The sequence below is a fragment of the Phalangium opilio genome, unplaced genomic scaffold, assembly GCF_054372755.1.
Source record: "Phalangium opilio isolate 3A_F unplaced genomic scaffold, DU_Popi_V2 ptg000002l_1, whole genome shotgun sequence".
Lineage (NCBI taxonomy): Eukaryota > Metazoa > Arthropoda > Arachnida > Opiliones > Phalangiidae > Phalangium > Phalangium opilio.
This window is the reverse complement of record NW_028324144.1, coordinates 9,817,282-9,838,058: the sequence shown is the minus strand read 5'-3', so window position 1 is coordinate 9,838,058 and position 20,777 is coordinate 9,817,282. Positions and strand designations below refer to the sequence as shown.

General features: G+C 38.4%; 1 protein-coding gene across 3 annotated transcripts in view; it reads right to left on the bottom strand.

Annotated features, from left to right (window-relative positions):
- LOC149718736 (DNA (cytosine-5)-methyltransferase 3A-like) overlaps nucleotides 1–20,777 on the bottom strand; it is a 68,295-nt gene that overhangs the window by 28,294 nt on the left and 19,224 nt on the right. For all 3 annotated transcript variants that reach the window (XM_089852162.1, XM_089852160.1, XM_089852161.1), the window contains exons 2-5: nucleotides 9,998–10,065; nucleotides 7,978–8,133; nucleotides 6,098–6,202; nucleotides 4,113–4,224 (exon numbers count right to left, since the gene is read on the bottom strand). In XM_089852162.1, the coding sequence (XP_089708288.1) occupies nucleotides 4,113–4,224; nucleotides 6,098–6,202; nucleotides 7,978–8,133; nucleotides 9,998–10,048 (424 nt within the window). In that variant the 5' untranslated portion in view covers nucleotides 10,049–10,065. The remainder of the gene's footprint in view (nucleotides 1–4,112; nucleotides 4,225–6,097; nucleotides 6,203–7,977; nucleotides 8,134–9,997; nucleotides 10,066–20,777) is intronic.

The window sequence follows — 20,777 nt, the reverse complement described above, 5'->3', positions numbered from 1 at the left end:
CATCATTAGCTGGCGAAGAAGACCATACGACAACGCCTCTACAAATTACACCCACGGAAGTAATTCGACAATACTCCTCAGTATTCGGCGAAATTGGCATAATTCCGGGCACCCATCACATACAATTGAAACCAAACACTATGCCTCACATAGCCACCGCCCACAAAATACCGATAGCACTGCAACAGCCAGTGAGACATGAACTCAACCGACTTCTACAACTCGGAATCATAGTCCCAGTCCAGGAGGCAGTGGATTGGGTCCATCCGATGGTGGCCGCCCCAAAGAAGGATGGCACAGTCCGCATTTGTCTTGATCCTCGGCGGCTCAACAAGGCCATAATGCGCACACCATATCCAGTTCCAACGTCCCAACAAATATTTGCGGAGCTAAATGGAGCTACAATCTTTACTGTATTAGACGTCCAGAGCGCTTTCTGGCAAATAAAACTTGATGAGTCTAGTTCAAAGCTGTGCACATTTGCCACGACAGAAGGCCAATATCGTTCCACGCGCCTCCCCATGGGCATCTCAACAGGCTCGGAAGTTTGTCAAGCAGCCTTACGGCGCATCTATCCAAAGACACAATTTCCAGAAGTACATATATCGACGGACGATTTTCTTATTGCCACACCGGACATGAACTCGCACATACATTCATTAATAAGAATTCTAGAAAAAGCCTACCAAATAGGATTACGGTTTAGTAGTCAAAAACTACAACTGGCAGTAACAAAAACAACCTACATAGGACATCTCCTTACCCCATCTGGAGTACAAATAGATCCAAGAAAAGTCCAAGCGATTACGTCCTTACCACCACCAACAGACAAACTGGCGCTACAAAGCTTCCTCGGCATGATAAACTACAACGCAAAATTCATTCCTAATTCTAACGAAGACACAGCTCCACTACGAGCTTTGCTTAAAAAGGATGCAGATTTTCGATGGGAAGCCACACACCAACGCCATTATGACAACTTAAAAACACTTACATCCACAGCCCCAGTACTGGCATATTTCAACCCGGAGCAACCAATCGTACTATCAGTAGACGCAAGCCCGCACGGAGTAGGAGCCGTTCTCCTACAGGACGGACACCCAGTGGAATACGCATCGACATCTTTTAATCCAACCCAACAACGCTACGCCCAAATAGACAAGGAATTACTGGCTATAGTCTACGCATGCGAACACTTCAACTACTATGTGGCAGGAACACGATTCACCGTACAAACAGACCATAATCCTCTCATAGGATTGTTGCAAAAACCTCTCCGACTCATCTCACCACGTCTACAACGGCTTACCATGCGATTGTTTCGCTACCAGATCGATCTAATTTATGTACCTGGCAAACAACTTTTGATCGCCGACATGCTCTCACGAGCCCCTCAAAATCACATGTTAATCAACACACCTGAACTGGAAGGCCCACAAACCGCAGTACATACCATAACTACCCACCCCCAAGAAGTACAGGATCGATACATAGAAATGACGCAGCAGGATTCTACCTTACAGCTGGTAATTGGGTTTGTAAAACGAGGCTGGCCTAAACATCAAAAGACATTACCAGAAGAATGTAAACCATACTGGCCCTATCAGGACGAATTATACTGCAAGCACCACTTACTCTTTCGTGGCACCAGATTGGTCATACCTCAAAGTATGAGACCAGAGATTCTTGGGAAAATCCATAACACTCACCAAGGCACAAATGCGTGTATTGCCAAGGCCAAACTCAACGTCTATTGGCCAAACATAACACAAGACATCACTAACTATGTGAAGGAATGCACGATCTGCATGGAACGACAACGGGCTAATCCTCCAATGAGCATGACACCACACCCGGTACCCGCTTTACCATGGGAAATGGTTGGCACAGATCTGTTTATGATCGGATCACAAACATATATTCTTCTGGTCGATTATCTTTCACATTACGTTGAAGTACAAGAACTACCTAAAGCAAACACGCAAACAGTAACCACTTTCCTGAGATCTCAATTTGCACGATATGGTCCACCTCAAAGGCTCATATCGGACAACGGACCCCCATACAACGCCATGGACTTTAAACTCTTCTTGAAGAAGTGGGGCGTACAACATGTTACGTCCTCTCCTCACTACCCCCAATCAAATGGGCTGGCCGAGAGAATGGTACAAACAATTAAGAACGCCATTATCAAGGGTAATCAAGACGGAATAGACTTAGAAACGGTCCTATTAGAATACAGGACGACCCCCAAAGTGAATCGTCCATCCCCGGCAGAATTAAGCATGGGTCGCCGGTTACGCACGTTACTCACAACTACAAACAAAACCTTGCAACCCCAGTTCCCGATACAAAAGGCCAGGACTGGCATAATTCAACAACAGGCAGACATGGTAAACAGAGCCAACGAAAAACGGACTATGACGTCAACGCCGCTATACCCGGGTCAAGCTATTTATTATCAAAAAGGGAAAAGGAATTGGCAACCGGCAAAAATTGTTGCTAAAGCAACAGAGCCTCTGTCATACAAAATCGAGACGCCAACGGGTCAGATCTATAGACGCACCAGAATCCAACTGCGACCTAAACAGCCAGAGAACTTTTCCAACATCAGTACTCGCAATCCCACTCCACCAATACTCCCAAGACCAGACAACACGCCAGAGCAGAGTCGAAGTCCAGCAAACCATACAGCCTCGTTCAACTCAAGGACATTTTATCGAAGACAGACTGATCAACGACAGGACCCAACACTACAACCAGAGGTCATAGACGAACAACACCCTCCCGGAACAGTTCTTCAGACAGCGGGCAATCTTGATGAGACTGAACCCTCCCACACTCACGAAAGGATCCAGATGCCTGACAACGACGTCAACGAGACCAGACCACAGAGCAACCAACGGGAGGACTCCAGAACATACGCCCAGCCTAGCAGAACCAGTAGGAGTGGTAGACCATTAATACCACCACGGCGATACCAAACATAGGATAGGGCAACACTAGCATAGGCATAAAATTAAAAAAAAAAAAAATTAATGAAAAGAAAGATGTTATAATGTTGTCACGTGACCCAGACGAGGCTAGCTTATTCACGTGATCTAGACTGGCCAATAAGAAACTTACACGATGAACAAAGCTACAGTCAGGCTAGGTAGATCGGGGAGACGACAGTCAGGATCAGATACTCGAGCGATGTAGTCATTCTTAATGTTAATTTAACGAGCTTATGTCAAAGTAATAAGGATACTGTTTTTAAGTTTTATGTTGACTTATTATTATAACATCTAGCCACTCTTATTTTTCGTGTAGACAGGGTCCACATACAGATTAACAACAAACTGAACCGGCAAGGATCTTATTATAACATAACAAACGGTAAACCCAGCGAAAAATTTGAAATAAAACTACCACGGTTTGTCTTGTGTTGCTTAGAACGCAAGATGTGTCGACGGGTAGCTTTGGAAAATAATGTAAATACGGTTTATTTAGTTGGTGGCATTCTGACAATAGCTTCCACCTATAACTAGAGATGTGAGTACTGACGGTAAATTACCGGTAATTTACCAAATACCGCGTAAATTACCGATTTATATCTTATCGTAATTTTAAAATGGTAATTTATGGGTAAATTACGTCAATTACCGCGGTAATAAGCCTGTAAAAATATAAAATACCGTAAATAATGGTAATTTTTTTATTACAAAATTTTAATAGGTAATTTTTCGGAAATTTACCCAGTAAATTACCGTTTTTAAAAATTACGATAATTTCACATCTCTCTCTATCTCTACCAAAATGTTTATTCCAAAATTATTCTACTCGAATATAATTCATAATTCGAGCACTTTTTTGATTTTTATGAAATCAATATTCGAATTCACTTCCTTAATTAAAAAAAATCAATTTATCGTTAAAAATTTCGAATAATGATCGATTTCTTAAATCCCATATTCGACTCGTTGATTCGATTAATCGATTCGAAACTGGCAAATAATATTCGAGTTCTCGAATATTTTCTTTGCACAGCCCATTGTAAAATAAACAACCCAACTAAGATAAAAACAATTCATGTATGCTAGACAATACTAGAAACTCGAAACTGTAGTCACCTTTTCCAAGTTCTTCTTCAGTCACAAGCGAATCTTTAGGCAATTCAAAACCATTTTTGGCCCATTGCACTATATCCGTGTTGATGGTCAAGTTTAAGCGTGATATCATTTCCTAAAATAGTAAAATTATAACGTGAATCATTCAGCTCGCAAGTGTTAAATTTTGGAGTGTTAAATTTTGGCATTTTAAATTTAAAAAGCTAAAAAGACGTGCCACCATTTTCGAGATAAGAAACTATTAGTGTATTAATGGTGCGTTACAATTGAAAATTATAGCGCGGATAATATACCAGTGAGTTTTCTTATACGTTAAATAACACCACAGTAAACTGATTCAATCGAAAAGTAGAATTTATCTATAAAAACTTTTTAAGAAAGAATGGTAGTAAGCTAATTGCTATAGATAGTTTTCACACATGGAGGATTCATACCATTTATAGCAGGAGGCCGGGCTATCTGGTGTGAATGGTATGAATCCTCCATGTGTGAAAACTATCTATAGCGTATGGATTGAACACAATTATAATGGTGGAAGATAACAAGTCTCTAAATGAGTTTTTATGAATACAAAAGAACCCATATTAGATTGAGAGTATGTGATCAATATGGATTTTTAACTTTTTGTCTACCAGACTAACTTGTCTTAGCAGCGATAATAACCACACTGGTTTTTCGTATATCCAATATAATTGCTATATGCAAAAAACTGCTATTAAAAAGTCTAAATTATCAACGCTATCTTTGAAAATGGACGCTGAAAATTGTTTACCCTAAAATCTTAAAAAATAATAATTGTTCAATGCTATATTACTCTAAATATTGATCAGGGAATCCACTGATTTAATATATATAACCCTGGAAGGGTACCCACTCGACTCGGGGCTCGATACTCAACTTTTGAAAGGCTCGACAAGTTTTCGAGCCTCGGGAAAAAGCTCGACACCAATTCTTATAAGATTGTCGAGCTTCTTGTCGAGCCTCGGGAAAAAGCTCGACACCAATTCTTATAAGATTGTCGAGCTTCGATCTGTGGGCGGTGAGATTCTAGATTAGGTTAAAGGTCAGAAATTATCATCTAACACAATCTGCTTAATGTTGATGCGCTTCAGTTGCGCGCCAAATAGCAAATTATTATGGTTTTTTGTTTAGATTTGTATCCTTTTTGTAATCCCACATTTGATTGGCTTTTAAAGTGGTTTTAAGTTTTACTTCCATTTTTTGGGGGAAAAAATTAAAAATAATTTTTGAAGTTTTAGTTTTACTTTTGGGTATAGAAAAAATACGCTTGGTTTATTTTATTAATGCGATAATCAGCAAACATAAGTACTTTCGATTAGTGATAGCGGAAGTAGGATAAGGGACTAGAAGTAAAGTGCTCAAGTATCGGTAATAGAACCTGGCACTAGTGAACAAATTTGAGGATTGTATGCGCTCCTACACTAGAGAGAATAAAATTGGTCGAGTTCCAAAAAACATTTCCTACCCCCTTCCCCTCAACCCAAAGCCGCGGAACAAGGACGCGGGTGCTAGAATCTAGTTCGGCCGTCTACCGCCGCGAGCGTCTCACGTTTTGGAGGGAAAATTCTGAAACCGCTACCAGAGGGCCAACCGTTGGTGTGTTATCAAGAATATTCACTTGACACTTTCGCCAAGTGAAGAATTTGGTTTCCTCGATACTTCTAGTCCCTTATCTTACTTCTGGTGATAGTATTATTGAAGTGTAATTATAGTCAAATAAAACTATATGTTATATTTACGAATAAATTAGGTTTTCTTTTTACTAAGGACAGTAATTGAAAGCATAGATTAATTATGTAAATTTTTATCCTCATGGTTAAATGGTCAACCTGTCAAAAACTATGGGCCTCGACCTAGAGTCCCGAAGGTAATGATCTCATCGCTATATGTTAATATGTTAGTACTGCAGGATAATGGATTTCGACTCCGGAGAAGAGAGAAAAAAATAAATTAAACTGTATACATACTTTCAAAGCCCATCTCAAATTGTTTAGCATCATTTTCGAAGTCAACGGCCTCTTTTTCTTACTAACAAACGACTTGAAATCCATCAAGTTATTTTTTCGAAAGATCTGCAATATACAGAAAGAAGTCCATATTTAAATTGCAACTTGTTACACAATATGTTACAGACACATAATTTGGGAGTTTAATGTTTACGGTTAGTTTCATTTAAGGTTTTGTAACTACTCATGAAATCTCTCTACTTTCGGCTGTAATTTAAGTAAAAGATTACAAGTAGAGGAAAATTGACATTTAAGTAAGCCAACTAAATCTTACGGGGCCTCTACACGTTCAATTTAATGCGCAAACTAAGTAGAGAACATTCAAAATATTCAATATTGTATAAATAGCAATATATTTGCATGTTCAAGCTAGATTCCCAATCGACCGAAAAACCATTAGTTTCACCATGAGTGAATAATATGTTAGCTCCCTATAAGTTACTCAGGCTCCATAGGCGTAATGTATCCAGCAATTTCTTCTCATTTCGCTCGCGTGGGAAAAAAATTCGAATGTTGGGCTCTCTCTTGTCGAAAAAAAATCCCGCTCGTACCCTCGACCTCGAGTCGTCTCGTCGGCTGCTTTTCCACCAAGGGAGTGTTTTAGTCGTGAATGTTTATGTTTTAACAATTTAACATTAAATCATGGCGTTTGTGTCAGTACTGAGACCAAAAAAAAAAATGCAGGAACTCAATGCAATTTACCGATATTGATCAAGAATACTAAAGATAAGAGTTGTTATCGTGACTTGAAACCAGAAAATTATACAACTGAGCTAAATCCAATCCACTGATCTCTTAACTGTTTTCTTAACCGAGGCTACTGAGCGAAATATTCGACTGCTTAAATAGCTCCGATATATTGGCTAGCTTCCACTACACGCGCTTCCGGGGGACAACCGGAAAGAAGAGTAAATAAGATTTTCGTTCACGTGGTGGCCGCAGAGCGTCGCATATAATTGGGAAGCCGGCGGCGCGGGAGAAAACGCTTGGAGTATAAAAATGAATTGCCTGAGTAACTTATAGAGCTATATCAGTGGAAGGGGGGGAAACGTCACAGTTGGGCCTGCCAATAAACGGAGCCGGTTTTCACCCTCCCTCCGTGCGGGCCGCTGAAGAACTCTATGCTAAATTTCCCGCACAACATGGCGCCTAGGCGGGGACTGGCGAAACCCCGCCTCAAAAGCTCTCCATGACCTTTCCCCCCCGAATTGAAATAGCTCTATAGGGAGCTAACATATTATTAACTCATGGTTTCACTTTTATTTCTTGGTGGCATGTCTCCGACAAGCCTTGGTCAACCACATAAAAATGGCGGTTATCAATCTATCTCGCGTAAGCATGCGCTCTTGTAATTTATGTCGTAGTCTGTGAGATAATTTCATTGGCTGAGACACCGGCGTAAGGCCGAATCGCCGATCACGACCGTAAAAATAGAACGCAACTTACGCCCGGCAGAAAGGAAATTAATTCCGTCGGGCTCGGCGTAAAGAAGATTTCTTGGTCGAGACCCTTTCTGCCGGGTTTCCGTCGTGTTTTCTGTCGAGTGGGAATCTAGCTACAGTCCCCGCTTGGAATTGTAGAGGTAATATTTTAGTGTCACAAATTATTATAGATAAAGTAGTAATTTCTTGGCAATTATGAGCTATTTTATAGTATAAAATAACGAAGCAGAGTGTTTAATGGTCTTAGACACAGGTATTTTATTTTTTATGGTATAAATCACAATGAGCTATGGAAAGAATATTTCATATACGTTTTAAATACTACAAAAAAAAGAAAAAAGAGGCGCATGCATATTTCAGAGAACAACAATTCAAAATTAGATGATGATATAATTTTACCTGACTGACAGTGTTATCGCCAAACCACAATATCCACACCCGGTTTGGTTCGGCTTTAGGGTGTCCGATATCTTTCCCCTTGGTTACCATGCCTGGCCACCAAGCATCTTTACCGAAATTTGCAAAAACTATGTCTCCGTACCCAAAGTCCGAAGTCTAAAGTCAAAAAAAAAAAAAAAAAATAAAATAAAATAAAATAAAAAATTTGATAATACGATATATTTTTTATTTAATTATATTCGTTGTTAGTGAATATATTTATTACTATTTCACTAACTGTTTACTGCTGTATGTTAAATATTATTCACATATATAACTTCATTTTTGTGAAATTTCATACCATCTTTTTCATTGCAAGGATGATAGGGGGTTTATACGAATTCTGAGAGAAATACGCGCCGCAACTGCGGAATCGATTGGGTTCAGTGGGACGCTAATTGGGGGAGGAATACTCGGGACGAAAGGCAGGTGGGCTAAGTCAGAACTAGACAATTTTTAGCGCCATCGTGTTTTACATACATTTACATATGCCAAAGTTATCCACATCGTAGTATACGATTAATATTAAAACTATCAATTTATATATATATATTTGAGACCGTAATTTTAGGTTCTATCTGATTTAAAAAAAAATTAAAGCTTTTCATTAGTAGTGAAAAGATTGGTTCTATCCCTTTAAGGACATTTAGAACAATAGAGATTCAAGAGGAACAGTTGAATATACAGAGTTGAGTCCGGCCCAATGGAAGCACCCCTTCGCGTGTGATAGGGTGAGTCGCTTGTGACGCCATCTACACGTGGCGAGGTAAATTAAAATATTACTAACCCCATGTTAACACTCGAAGTTAAGCAGCCTCGAGCGCGCTCAGTACTTGGGAGGGAGACAAAGCTTGTTCGAATTCTGCCGGGGACGTTTTAAATTTAATTATTTTTTTAATAATTTCCGTAAAGGAAAAAAGTTTGTAGGATGCCGAGATGTTTATTAACAGAGAATGAAAACATTTGCAAGATGAAACATTACGATATTTATTATTTGTTCAAATTTAATAGCTCCTTCGCTCGTCGATAGGGGCGTCACGTATCAAAAATCTTATCACACACGTGAAGGGGTGGGATTGAAATTTTCGTCTCAGAATATAGTGAGACCCCCCTTGCAATAATTTGTCTAGGTTCTTAATAGTGTTCTAACATGGATAAAGAATGCGCGTGAGAAAATTTGTTTTCACTCTACAGGATAGGCAACTCCCAATCTCAGACGACAGCTTATTCTGTATAAACTCTGTAACAACATCGGTTGTCAGCAAACGCGCAAACCTAGGTCTCTATGTAAACTAGCTTTGCACAGTCTGTCAAGAGACCAAAAACTTCAGGATCTTCAGGAATTAAAATATCCGCGAGTTTTTTTAGCTCGAATGCACGGATAGGCCTTGGTTTCAAATAAGTGTGAAATTGTCTATAGTCTACTACACGTATTTTAAACTAAGGCCTAGAGGTCCGTGCACTCGAGCTAAAAAACTCGTGGATATTTTAAATCCTGAAGATCCTCAAGTTTTTGTCTCTTGTCAGCACGCACGAAGCTAAGTTGCATAGAGACCTAGCTTTGCGCGTGCTTACAACCGATGTTGTTAATAGAGCATATACAGAATAAGCTGTCGTTCGAGATAGGGAGTTGCCTATACGGTCGCGTGAAAACAAATTTCCTCACGCGCTACTTTATCCATGGTTCTAATGTCTATGTTTAGAACCTCGTCTATTTAGATCTCACGCTCGCATATATCGCGAGCTTACGCGGGAGGTTGACACTAACATTTAAATCGATAGTTTATCATTATATACGTAACTCTATGAAACTTTAGACAAATCCGTCTTTTTATGTTAAAATTATAGTTCAAATCATTGATGCAAAACAATTGGGCTGAATACAGTCATTCTATAACATTCAGACAATGCTGATATTATTTGAAATACTTAAATGCACTGTAATTATTTAAAATAGAAACATTGGATCAAATTATCTTACCGGATTCTCAGCATTAGTTTCAATTTTCCTTTTATTATGGGCACTTGCCATTTTTCTTTGATCGACAGCTAAGTAAGAAAAAAAGAAATATATTGAATGTAAGATATAACATAATGGTAAATGTTTATATTGCAATGAAACACTACACTGTACACTCTAAAAAATTAGTTCAAAACTGAATAAATAATTGCGCAAATCCTCAAAACACTGGGAGTACACCGGAGTACACTTTTGCGTTATGTTTTGAAAAGTAAATACTATTACCAAAGTTGAACACCAAAACAATGTAATAGTTTGAGCACTTTTATGCGCACTGTTGAACAATGTGTGTGATAGGACTTTTACATTTTTCTTGTAAAATATTACACTATCTTTGAAATAAGTATATAACTTAAAAGAAATATCCGTATTAATTTAAAAACTCAATACATAACGACGTAATTTTTAGTGAGTAGCCTATTGACGCGCTTACCTTTGCCTTTCACCCAATCCCGTTTAAAATCGTAAACGAGTTCTTTAGTGAGTAGCCCCTTGATGATTACTCGTAATCCAGACGCAACCCTTAATCCCCGTATATTTTAAATCACCATAGGATTAATATCTCTTTTAAAAGCATCAATAAAAAGCATTAATGAAAGAAAATTTTCATTAGTGAATAGCCCCTCGACGCGCTGCCTTTTAAGGGAGGGTGAAAACGAAAGCCAAGTGATTTTTTTTATCTATTATTCTACTAATTATAAGACCAATCCGCATAGTGAAAAATCCAAAAAATAACGCTGAATGATTTCTAAATTACAATAGGTAAACATATAAAGTAGGAGGAGCTTATTGAAAAATATAACAAATCGTCACGAGTCTGGAGAAATGACGCTCGCGCTCTAATTCGTAAGATCATATAAAAGAATGCGTGTGAGAAAATTTGTTTTTATACTAAAAGATAGTGTGAAAAAATTTTCCCTCACGCGCATTCTACATCCATGGCTTAACAATAAATCACCAGACTCACGTCACGTGGAAAATCGCGCACAACTGTGATGACGATTTCTTATTTTTCAACAAGTTCAGCAAGACCAAATACTTTATATATTCACCTATTAGCTTGAAATTTCATGGATAATTTTAAAGGAGTACCTCCGACCAATCGCGTAACTCCCTACCTATTTGTTAACAAAATTCTCGTGGTCCGCTCCATGTCTCGCGCCACGATTGTCACATCGCGCGAAAATTTTATCAAATCTCGCGCTAAATTTCATTCGACATGGAGCGTGCCACGAGAATTTTCTTAATAGAGTTTTCACACATGGAGAATTCATACCAATTACACTGAAAGCCTGAGATGAGTTTTAACTGTGCTAAAATGATTACCCGTAATCCTTACTTCAATAAATGTACTTATGTTATAATTGTATCAGTGCGACACAAAGAGAAATTTTGAGAGAGTAGCCCCTCGATGCGCATATTGCTAAAATGATTACCCGTAAGGCCATTCTAAAAACAACAATGCTAAAATGATTACACACAAGTAACTCTTAATAGAAGAACAGAAAGTTTTAGTAATTATACTGCCAAAGGCGCTACTGTGACACCCCGACTACTACAATAACAGGGCAGGTCAAACTAAGAGCCTCATCGTAGATGTACATCATCAAAAATAAATAGGGGAAAGTGTCGGACTCTCTCCTTCGTCTGTGACATGCATTTGGAGGGGTGAATGCATACTCGAGAAATCTGTTTCATCCCCCTCGCCTATTCACCATGTACCTAAGATAATTTGTAATATTGCGCGTGAAGAAATAGTGCGGTTTTATTTTACATTAGCTGCTTTTGACTGAGGCTAAAAGTGGCCACTGCAGTTTATCGCCACAATTTAATTTGATGATGTACATGATTGTTTTAATTTAGATTGCTAATATTGATGTTATTTACTAATATTAAAACGTTTTAACTCAGGGCCTAAGTTTAAACGAAATTCTAAAGGATTTTAACGATGAGTTTTTTGAATTAAATGATGACTTCAAGAACATCAGCGGCATTTTAAATTTAATTTCGGCTTGCTAACGTTTTAAACAAACTTCAACCTCGTTCAAACGCGAAAATAACACTAAAGAAAATAGAACAGAGCGCGGAGGTCCGAGGTTGTGACTCTTCCTTGAGATAAGCCTATGCCAAATTCTCCCGTTTGGTGGCGTACGAGCGTTATTTTCGGGAAGAATGACATCATCAACTAAACTACAAATCTGATTGGCTGATACCATTTTAATTACCTCTCGCGCGCTTGAGCGTCTCGAAATGCATGTCAAGCTAAGGCAAAGGCAGGAAAATATGGCAGTCCGACACTTTCCACTATTTATTTTTGACATCATACGATGTGGCTACAGATTATTTAATAGAGAGCTTTCAGTTGGCTGAGTAGTACGTTACACCCTCCTAAGTGTTGCCAAGGTTCTGGCAGCCATATTGGTGGGTATTAGCTTTCCTTCCGCATTCAACCCACCAGTATGGCCGTGAAAATTATCTGACGAATCATAGCTCCTCCCCCAACCGAAAGCTCCCTAAAGATATTTTACACACATGGAGGATTCATACCATTTACACCAGGAGACAGCGCTATTTGGAGGACAAACACCTGTCTGCTTTTGTCCTCCAGGTAGCGCTGGCCTTCTGGTGTAAATGGTATGGATCATCCATGTGTGTAAACACATACGGAAATTTTTAGTTTACAGCGTACACTTATGTAGCAATTACCCCTGCTCCAAAAGGGATTCACTGTAAAGTGAAAAGTAACTAAATGTTCATTCATTCATGATTCTCGAGTCTTTACCTTTAACAGTGGTAAAATATATACACACACGTAACCCTTAATAGAAGAACAGAAAATTTTAGTGATTATCCCCTCGATGTGTAACATTGCTTAAATAATCACACACAGGCAAAGCTCAATTAATACACATACAGAAAGATTAAGAATACAACATAGACTTATGCTCATGCAATAAATTGTTAAATGTAGGGCTATAAGTCGCTAGAAGACTTGGTCCCTCCTATAGAATTATTGTAAGTGAACTATGGGAAATAAACTTTGGAACTTTCCCATTTTATGTAAAACTATAAGCAAGAAAGGATTCATGCTCATAAGAACATAGGGCACGAGATATTCCATCCCCGTCCTAGCATACTTGGTGTAGGTTCGCGTCACTTCATTCCGCCATCTATGACGGTCTGCAGCAACTATATAGATTATAGAAATGTATGCTTTTAGACACGTGACATAAATATTACCAGACGAATCTTCTCAACCAAGTATGCGAGGATGGTACCAGAGGATAAAGCTATTGCCCTATGTTCTAATCAGCATGAATCCGTTCTTGCTATAAGAGATATGTGTTCATAAAAGACAAAGAATCATGCGTTTCTTCAATTATATTTTTACAGTGGACCTGCATTTTACTGTTAGAGATAAATCATAATCCTCTCCACTTTAAAATCACCACGGGTAATCACCATTGTACAAGGGCGCCAGAGAGAAATTTGAGGTTCTACGCCACCTAGAGGGAAAACGAAGCAATTCTCTCCTTCCCAGTATCCCCCTACCACCTTATAACCCGGAAATCTAAGCAGTCGACTGCTTCTGCAATAAATGGCATCGGTAATCGGTTTAGTACGGGCTTTTAAGACTCAAGTTGTTTGTTTAAGATTAGGAACAGCAAATTATCTCGAATTTTTAAAGAAAATGGGAAAAACTCTTAGTGATAAGTGTACACAGTACAACTGGTTTCTTACGAATAGCATAAGTTTATAAGATATGTTCCATAAGTGTGCCACTCGTTAATGAGAGCTTGTCATGAAGTGATGTAGGTGAAACGTCATAGATTCTCTTAAAGCGACGCCTAGTGAGACGCTGTCAAAGGCTTAGTACAGACTAAAGAGGAGTATGGACTGCAAAACCGAGTGTAGTCAATTCTCACGTCGTTCTTGAACTAGCTCTCATTAAGCCTCTAACATTACGAAGTATGGGTAGTGACATACTTATGGAACAAATCTTATATACTTATGCGAATAGGATAAGTACGAAAGATAAAGTGTAGCCGCCTGCCTTTATTACGCGAACTTCAAAATCCACGTTTTAGCCCCACTAGCAGACGACAATGTTTGTTATGATTACAAGTATTAATAGAGGTAGAGCTTATAATAGGTAAGTTTAAGATATATATTAACATTAATCCTTGTATTTATACCCAAGCTTCCGGTAGCATCTCTTGCGCGATTTGAATAAAGTTTCCCTTTTGTGCCACCAGGAAGACTTGTGTCGCGAGTTTTGCCTAGACAATGCCAGTGGGTAATTTCCCACCGATTCACGCTTACGGGTGGTTTGATATGCTTATGACTATATTTCGTGTGTTCCAAAACCAAACCAAGGCTTAACGAAAAGGTAAAAGAGATAGAGTAAGATAAAATATTAAGTCCCGCCTTGGTTTCCAGCCTCCCCCACCCATGAAGGGGGGATTGTCGACTATCATGCGCGCGCCGGACACCTTTTTAGGCCTTCTTATATAAATTCCTTCTTGCAAAACACAATTTATCCCTTTTCACTCTGTGTCCATTAGTATGTGCATAGCACATTCGCAATGCACTATAATAGACAAATCATAATTCTCTCCCTTTGAAAATCAAAAATCCATCTTTTCACTCTCCCTTTTGAAAATCACCAACCAATCATTTCACTCTCGCTTCAAAAAGGATACTTCTTCGGGAACTAGGCCTACATCATCTTCATACCAAGTCAAACTAATACCCCCATCCTTAGATATAAATCAAACGATGTGGCTAAAAATTGAAGAATAGCCGATACCTAAAGGGGTTATGCCTCCCTTTCTCAGGTTTCCTTCCCCCTTATACTTTAGCAAGTGCAACAAGAAAAGGGTTTTTATAATATAAGCTATTCATTTCACTCTTATTTGTGCTAACTGACATGGAGAAAACGGGCTCAAAAATTAAAGCATTTCATGGAGATTATTAATACAAAATTTAGAGGCTGGTACTCCTCAACTAACAAAAGTGGACATCTTCAAATTGAAATAACGCATATTCCTAGAATAAAAAGGCTTTATGTTTGTCCAAGGATAGATTTAATTTTAAAAGTAGGAATGGAGAACGGTTAGTATTTACTTCAGTCCGACTCATAGCCCAGTATACGTCGTTTACCTGGCAATTCCAAGGGGGCTGCCATTGCGTCTTAGTAGTTTTTGCTACCGCCATCTAGCGTCGAAGTAAAGCGTAAAATTCAGTATTTAAACGTCGGAGTTTAAAGCCATCTAGCGTTCATAAGCAGGAAGTTCAAAACCATCGTCTGAAATCCTTTTGCGCGGTGAATGCGGTGATTTGAACATATTTTTTAATTCTCATTGGTAATTAGTAAGTTTTGAAAAAAAATGGCAAGTTGGGGTAGAACATGTTCCGTTCTTGGCTGTAAAAGTATAGTGATAGGGATTTAAGGGAATGGAGATCGCGGGTTTGCAAACTTCATTTGGGACCTGACAAAGGGTTAACTCTGTCTCATAAAGATTGTTGTTGTCCGCGGCCATTTTTAAATAATAAAATCAAAGTACATAATTCGCTCACCAGAGGGCGCTTACCAAAAACTACTAACATTTAAAAAATGGGAGGTAACCTCGTACATAGCGTATAGAGCCCCTCCCTCCAACACGTAACAGGGTTGCCACGGAATTTTCAGAACCAAATTCCCTGACTTTTCCAGATTTTCTCTGACCTTTTTCTGAGATTTTTCCCTGACCTTTTTAGGCCGAAAGCGTTAATGTTTACAGCGCGTTTTAAGTGCTTATAATTAAATAAACTCGATCTACATTAAGTTTTAGTTTTCCAATGTGCCTGTTGCACCAAAATGATTAAGAAACATTTTAACTATAAATAACAGTCTGAGAGATTTTTTAGAGAGCATTTAACTTCACAAAAACAATTCTACAGAGCAATTTTAAGAATTGCTCTAGACGAGTTTTCTGTGTTAAGAGAGGATCAGGAGAAACAAAATCCCCAGAAATTTTAACCTCTAAAATCAAATTCCCTGACTTTTCTGAAACTTTTAAAATTCCCTGACTTTTCCCTGACCTTTGGGGTAATGATTTAAGAAACGTTGAATGTAGCGCGTCCAGGGGCTACTCACTAAAAAACTCATTGCCGATTATAAAAGAGATTGGAAATAAGGGATATTAGTGGTTTCAGCCTTCCAGGTAGTCATTTTAGCACTGTTAAAAGCAGCAGATTTTCTTTCATTGGTGATTTTTTTATTGTTGCTTTTAAAAGTGATAGGGATTCATTGGTGATTTAAAATACCCTTTCCAAAGATAGAATGTTCTCTATAGAATGGAGCCTTACAAACGATGAGGCTCTAATCTTGCCGGGGCCATCTTGTTTTAACTAGTTATAGGCAACGGTAACAACAATATTTTATTATAACCATATTTTTCTGTGAATATTGAGAAGTTAAAAATAAAACACTGGAAAGGGTCAGAAGATTATAGACAAGAAACAAATTTGATAGATACCGAGGCACTGTAAGCACGCACGAAGCAGTACAAGTATCACCGTACTGTACAGTGACCGTCCGAAACCAGGGATAGATTTAATTTTAGAAGTAGGAATGGAGAACGGTTAGTATTTACTTCAGTCCGACTCACAGCCCAGTATAGAGCCAATCCCTCCAACACGCAAGGAAAAGTTTAAATTATCTTATACATAGTTTACAGGCGTGGAGGATTCATACCATTTGCACAAGGAGACCTGGCAACTTAGAGTGTAAAATAGCAGACGATTTTACACTCTAAGTCGCTTGATCTCCTGGTGTTAATGGTAGGAATCCTCTACGCCTGTAAACTATGTATTGGCTCACTTAAACTACGTTTTGATGACGTTGCTGACGGGGACAGCGAAAAATACGTAATTCCTTTTTACCTCTGTCACTATGGCCTGCCTATTCTTTCATACCCCTCCGTCCTGTAGAAGGGGGTCCGGGGCTTTGACGGGCGCCCAGATTACTCTGTTCTCCATTCCTACTTCTAAAATTAAATCTATCCCTGCCGAAACGTAAACAAACTTCTCTTATTTTATTCCCTCTCCCATGAGCCGTTTGCGGCGCGCTCTTTGAGAGCCACAGCACTTGTAACGTTTTGAAAAGGGGGGGGGGCTGAATGAGAATTTGGTCTCTCCGACTCTGAACTAAGTTTCAACAGGTGTTCGGGAGCGGGAAGGAAGAAAGCCTTCCGTCACTACTTTTTCTCTCGAGTAAATTTTTGGGTTAGTGAACTTTTTCTAACGGCCTTTTGTTCGATTTCAAGGGCAAGGTCGGGGCTTAGGGACTATTCAAAAAGTTTCCAAGAAGTAGATTTCTGTTAGAGGCTATTGAAAGGGTTAACCATTTCAATCGAATATCGATCGAATACTGAACCGAATAATTCTATAAGCCCATTTTCACTATTCGATACGAATTTCGAATACCGAACTGAATGTTAAAGTTCGACTATTATAAATTTAGGTCCTTGGCACTAGAAAGACCCACCTTATTTTAAAAAATATCATCCCAATTTTATTTGCCTTTCATCAAAAACTACCAGCAAGTGCCTAGGAAAATTTAGGAAATACTTGGCCCCAATGAGGAGAGGTATTCTGAAATTTATTAGCTTCTAAATGTTTTTCTCCTTGCTTTATATTAACTATTCGCGAATATTAGGGTAAATACCCGATTAATCGCGAATAGTTAAGCCTAGTATTCGCGAGTATTAGGGTTAACTATTCGCGAATGCTAGACGATTATTCGGTTAGTAAAAAATTAACCAAAGACCTAACTATTCGATTCGGTATTTGATAAGGAAAATTTTTTGGTATTCGGTAACCGGTTCGATACCCAAAAAGTGGTATTCGCACACCCCTAATTTCTGTATTTTCCTACAATTTCGGTTATCAGATCCCACTAGCGTCTATATTATAAACTTATGGTTCCCCTCGCGGCAAAAAGAGATTTGCAGGTCTCTGGTCTCAACTTCAGTGAAACAAAATATTAAATAGTCCCAATTTTGCGAAAACGGACCTTTATTGCACTCTTAAGGCACCTTAACCCCAATCCCGTTTAGAGCTCGACATTTTCTATCCATTATCCACCAATTAGTAGATAACCGATTATTTATAAACAAAGTTGTGGATATAATTCGATTTAACACGCAAGTTCTGTAGGGTTGGCAGGTTTTCCCCAGTGCCGGTTTTAACAACTGTTAGAACCGGTTGAAACCGTCCTGGGAAAAAGGCCTGTTTATAGTTTTAGACCGTTTGTTTTTTGGAATATTTGTTTAGTTTTACTTTTTTTTGTTGCAAAAATGGATCTCTACTATGAATGAGTAAGATACGAGCCACATAGAAAATATTTTTTAATTAGTATTAAAGTTAACTGTGAATAAATTAAGTTTGATTTTAAATTAACTTTCAATATAGTTAATAGCAGGAATACATAGATTTACTACTTGGAATCTTTAAGAGGCCATTTTATGGGCCTATGCTTAGCCATCTCCTGAAGACGGTAAATGTCTAGTCGTTTCAAACTAGGGACCGAGCGGATAGAGGGTGGAGTTAGCCGAAGAATTTTCATTTTTTGGCAGCCAATGAAAATATTTTAGCTGGAAATAATCGTATTTCGTCAGTCTATGACATCGCTAACATAAAATAAGCCACGCCGGATGTTTTCAAGATCATTTCACGCCAATTATGATTTGACCTTAGCCATTCCAACTCCCCTCCATTCATTCCTGGTGGGGTCTATCATCTATGGCCTCTTAAAGATTCCAAGTACTAAATCTATGTATTCCTGTAAATGGTAATAGGACAGGCCTGGGATATAGGATGTCTCATGCCTGTGTTTAACGAGATTTGAAAGAATTTCTTGACGCAAATAGTTTTGACCGGTTAATGCGTTTTAGTGATGAATTAAATAATAGTAAGTATTAAATAAGAAAAATGTAAAGTTAATCTTAATTTGTTAGATATTCATGTTTTTTACCGAAAAGATTCCTGTTTTGGCCTACACAACTTTTAAATTTTTCACTTTTCACGTATTTTATTGTTGGTTTAAATGTGAAATAGGAAAAACTAGAGGTTGGAGGAACAGCATGTGTAATTTTAATCTTAATTTGTCAGTTTAAATAAAGATTATCCAAGTGTTCCCAAAAACTGGTTGTTGTCGGTTAATATCATTTTATCATGAGTTAATCATATACTAGCTCCCTATAAGTTACTCAGCCACACTGGCCTAATGTATCCAGCGTTTTCTTCCCGCCAAAAAAGTGTTACCTATATGCGACCTACAGTGAGAGAAAATAACACTTCTCCCGGCGCTTACGTATTTCCGGTAAAAAACCGGAATAGGAGATCATCCAATGAAACTTTGAACTGAAACGTAGTTAGTATAAGCAGACGACGTTTTAGAAATGTGATTGTTTGCGGACGGTTCACAGTCGTATTTTATCTTAGAAGTTATTTTAATGGGTTAGGGTTGGCGCAATAGGAAGTTTTATTTTTTTCGCATTAAAATGGCAGAATTTTGGATATTTTTTGACAAAGCCCAAATGACAGAAACTCATTTAAATTCAGACTCCAGAGCGTTGCCTACGGAATAAAATTTTTTATTCCGTAGGCAACATTCAGAGGCAGGAACTATTTGTGGTGAGAAAACCAAACTTTATCAAAAAATAAGAGCTAAACAACAACTTAATTAATCAAAACGCGTCTTGGATTTAACCAAGACCTACAAAGTATCGATAAGAACAAGGTTAATCACTTGACTGAATGCGCAGATATTGAAACTTTTTTTTTAATTAAAACTTACATGCTTAAGAAAGTATGTTCCATCACCCTATTCCATTGAATAAACTTACTTTACTGGTAGTAAATTTTTTCCCTCTCAATAATTTTAAAAATTTACTTATCTCGGGTTTTCGAGCACAATTCCATTCCCCGAAAACATTTTATAACTACATTTATTATCACTTTTAAGAGAGTACGTGTATGACATTGTGTCGTTAATAGGTTGCTAACATATCCCCGTTTATGCCCTGAACGCTCCATAGTGAAACCTTTTGTTAATTTTAGTGCAAATTTCAACAATGGCAGCACATTCAACATGGACGTTATGATTTTTACTCTTGGTTAAACTGACTTATGTTAATAGACCACTTCGACATGGGAAGACACGGGGGTAAAACTTTGCCTTCCATCTCGCTCGAGTGAGTCGAGTCGATGGAAAGATCATAAATAGAGCAGAGACGGCGAGGGGTCAAACCCCCCCCCCTCCCATATGTCCCGATACTAAGGATTGACATCTCTTTTTTACGTAAAAAGGGTCTATAGCAACGGTACGACAGACAATGTTCAAACGGTTCTGCCATGGCGTTTCTATGGTTCGCAAGCAGTAGGGGCGTGCATGATATTCGTAATTTTTTGATTTTCTTTGTTGTAATTGTTAACTTAAGCGTGGTCGTAGCCTGAAATTTATGACTTGGTTATTTTGAAAAATAGCCTGCGTTCACCAAGTCGCGTGATCTACGACGCTGTGGCTCGACTCTGCTACTTAGTCTGTATATCTTCAGGAACAAGGATAATGCATTAACGGTTTTTAAAGGAATATGGGATTTTTAAACTTGTCGCTGCGAATCTTCCTATAGTAAATGTTGTATTTCTAGTAGCCCCAGAGACTTCTGGTAGCACTCTTTATGCATTTGGTAGA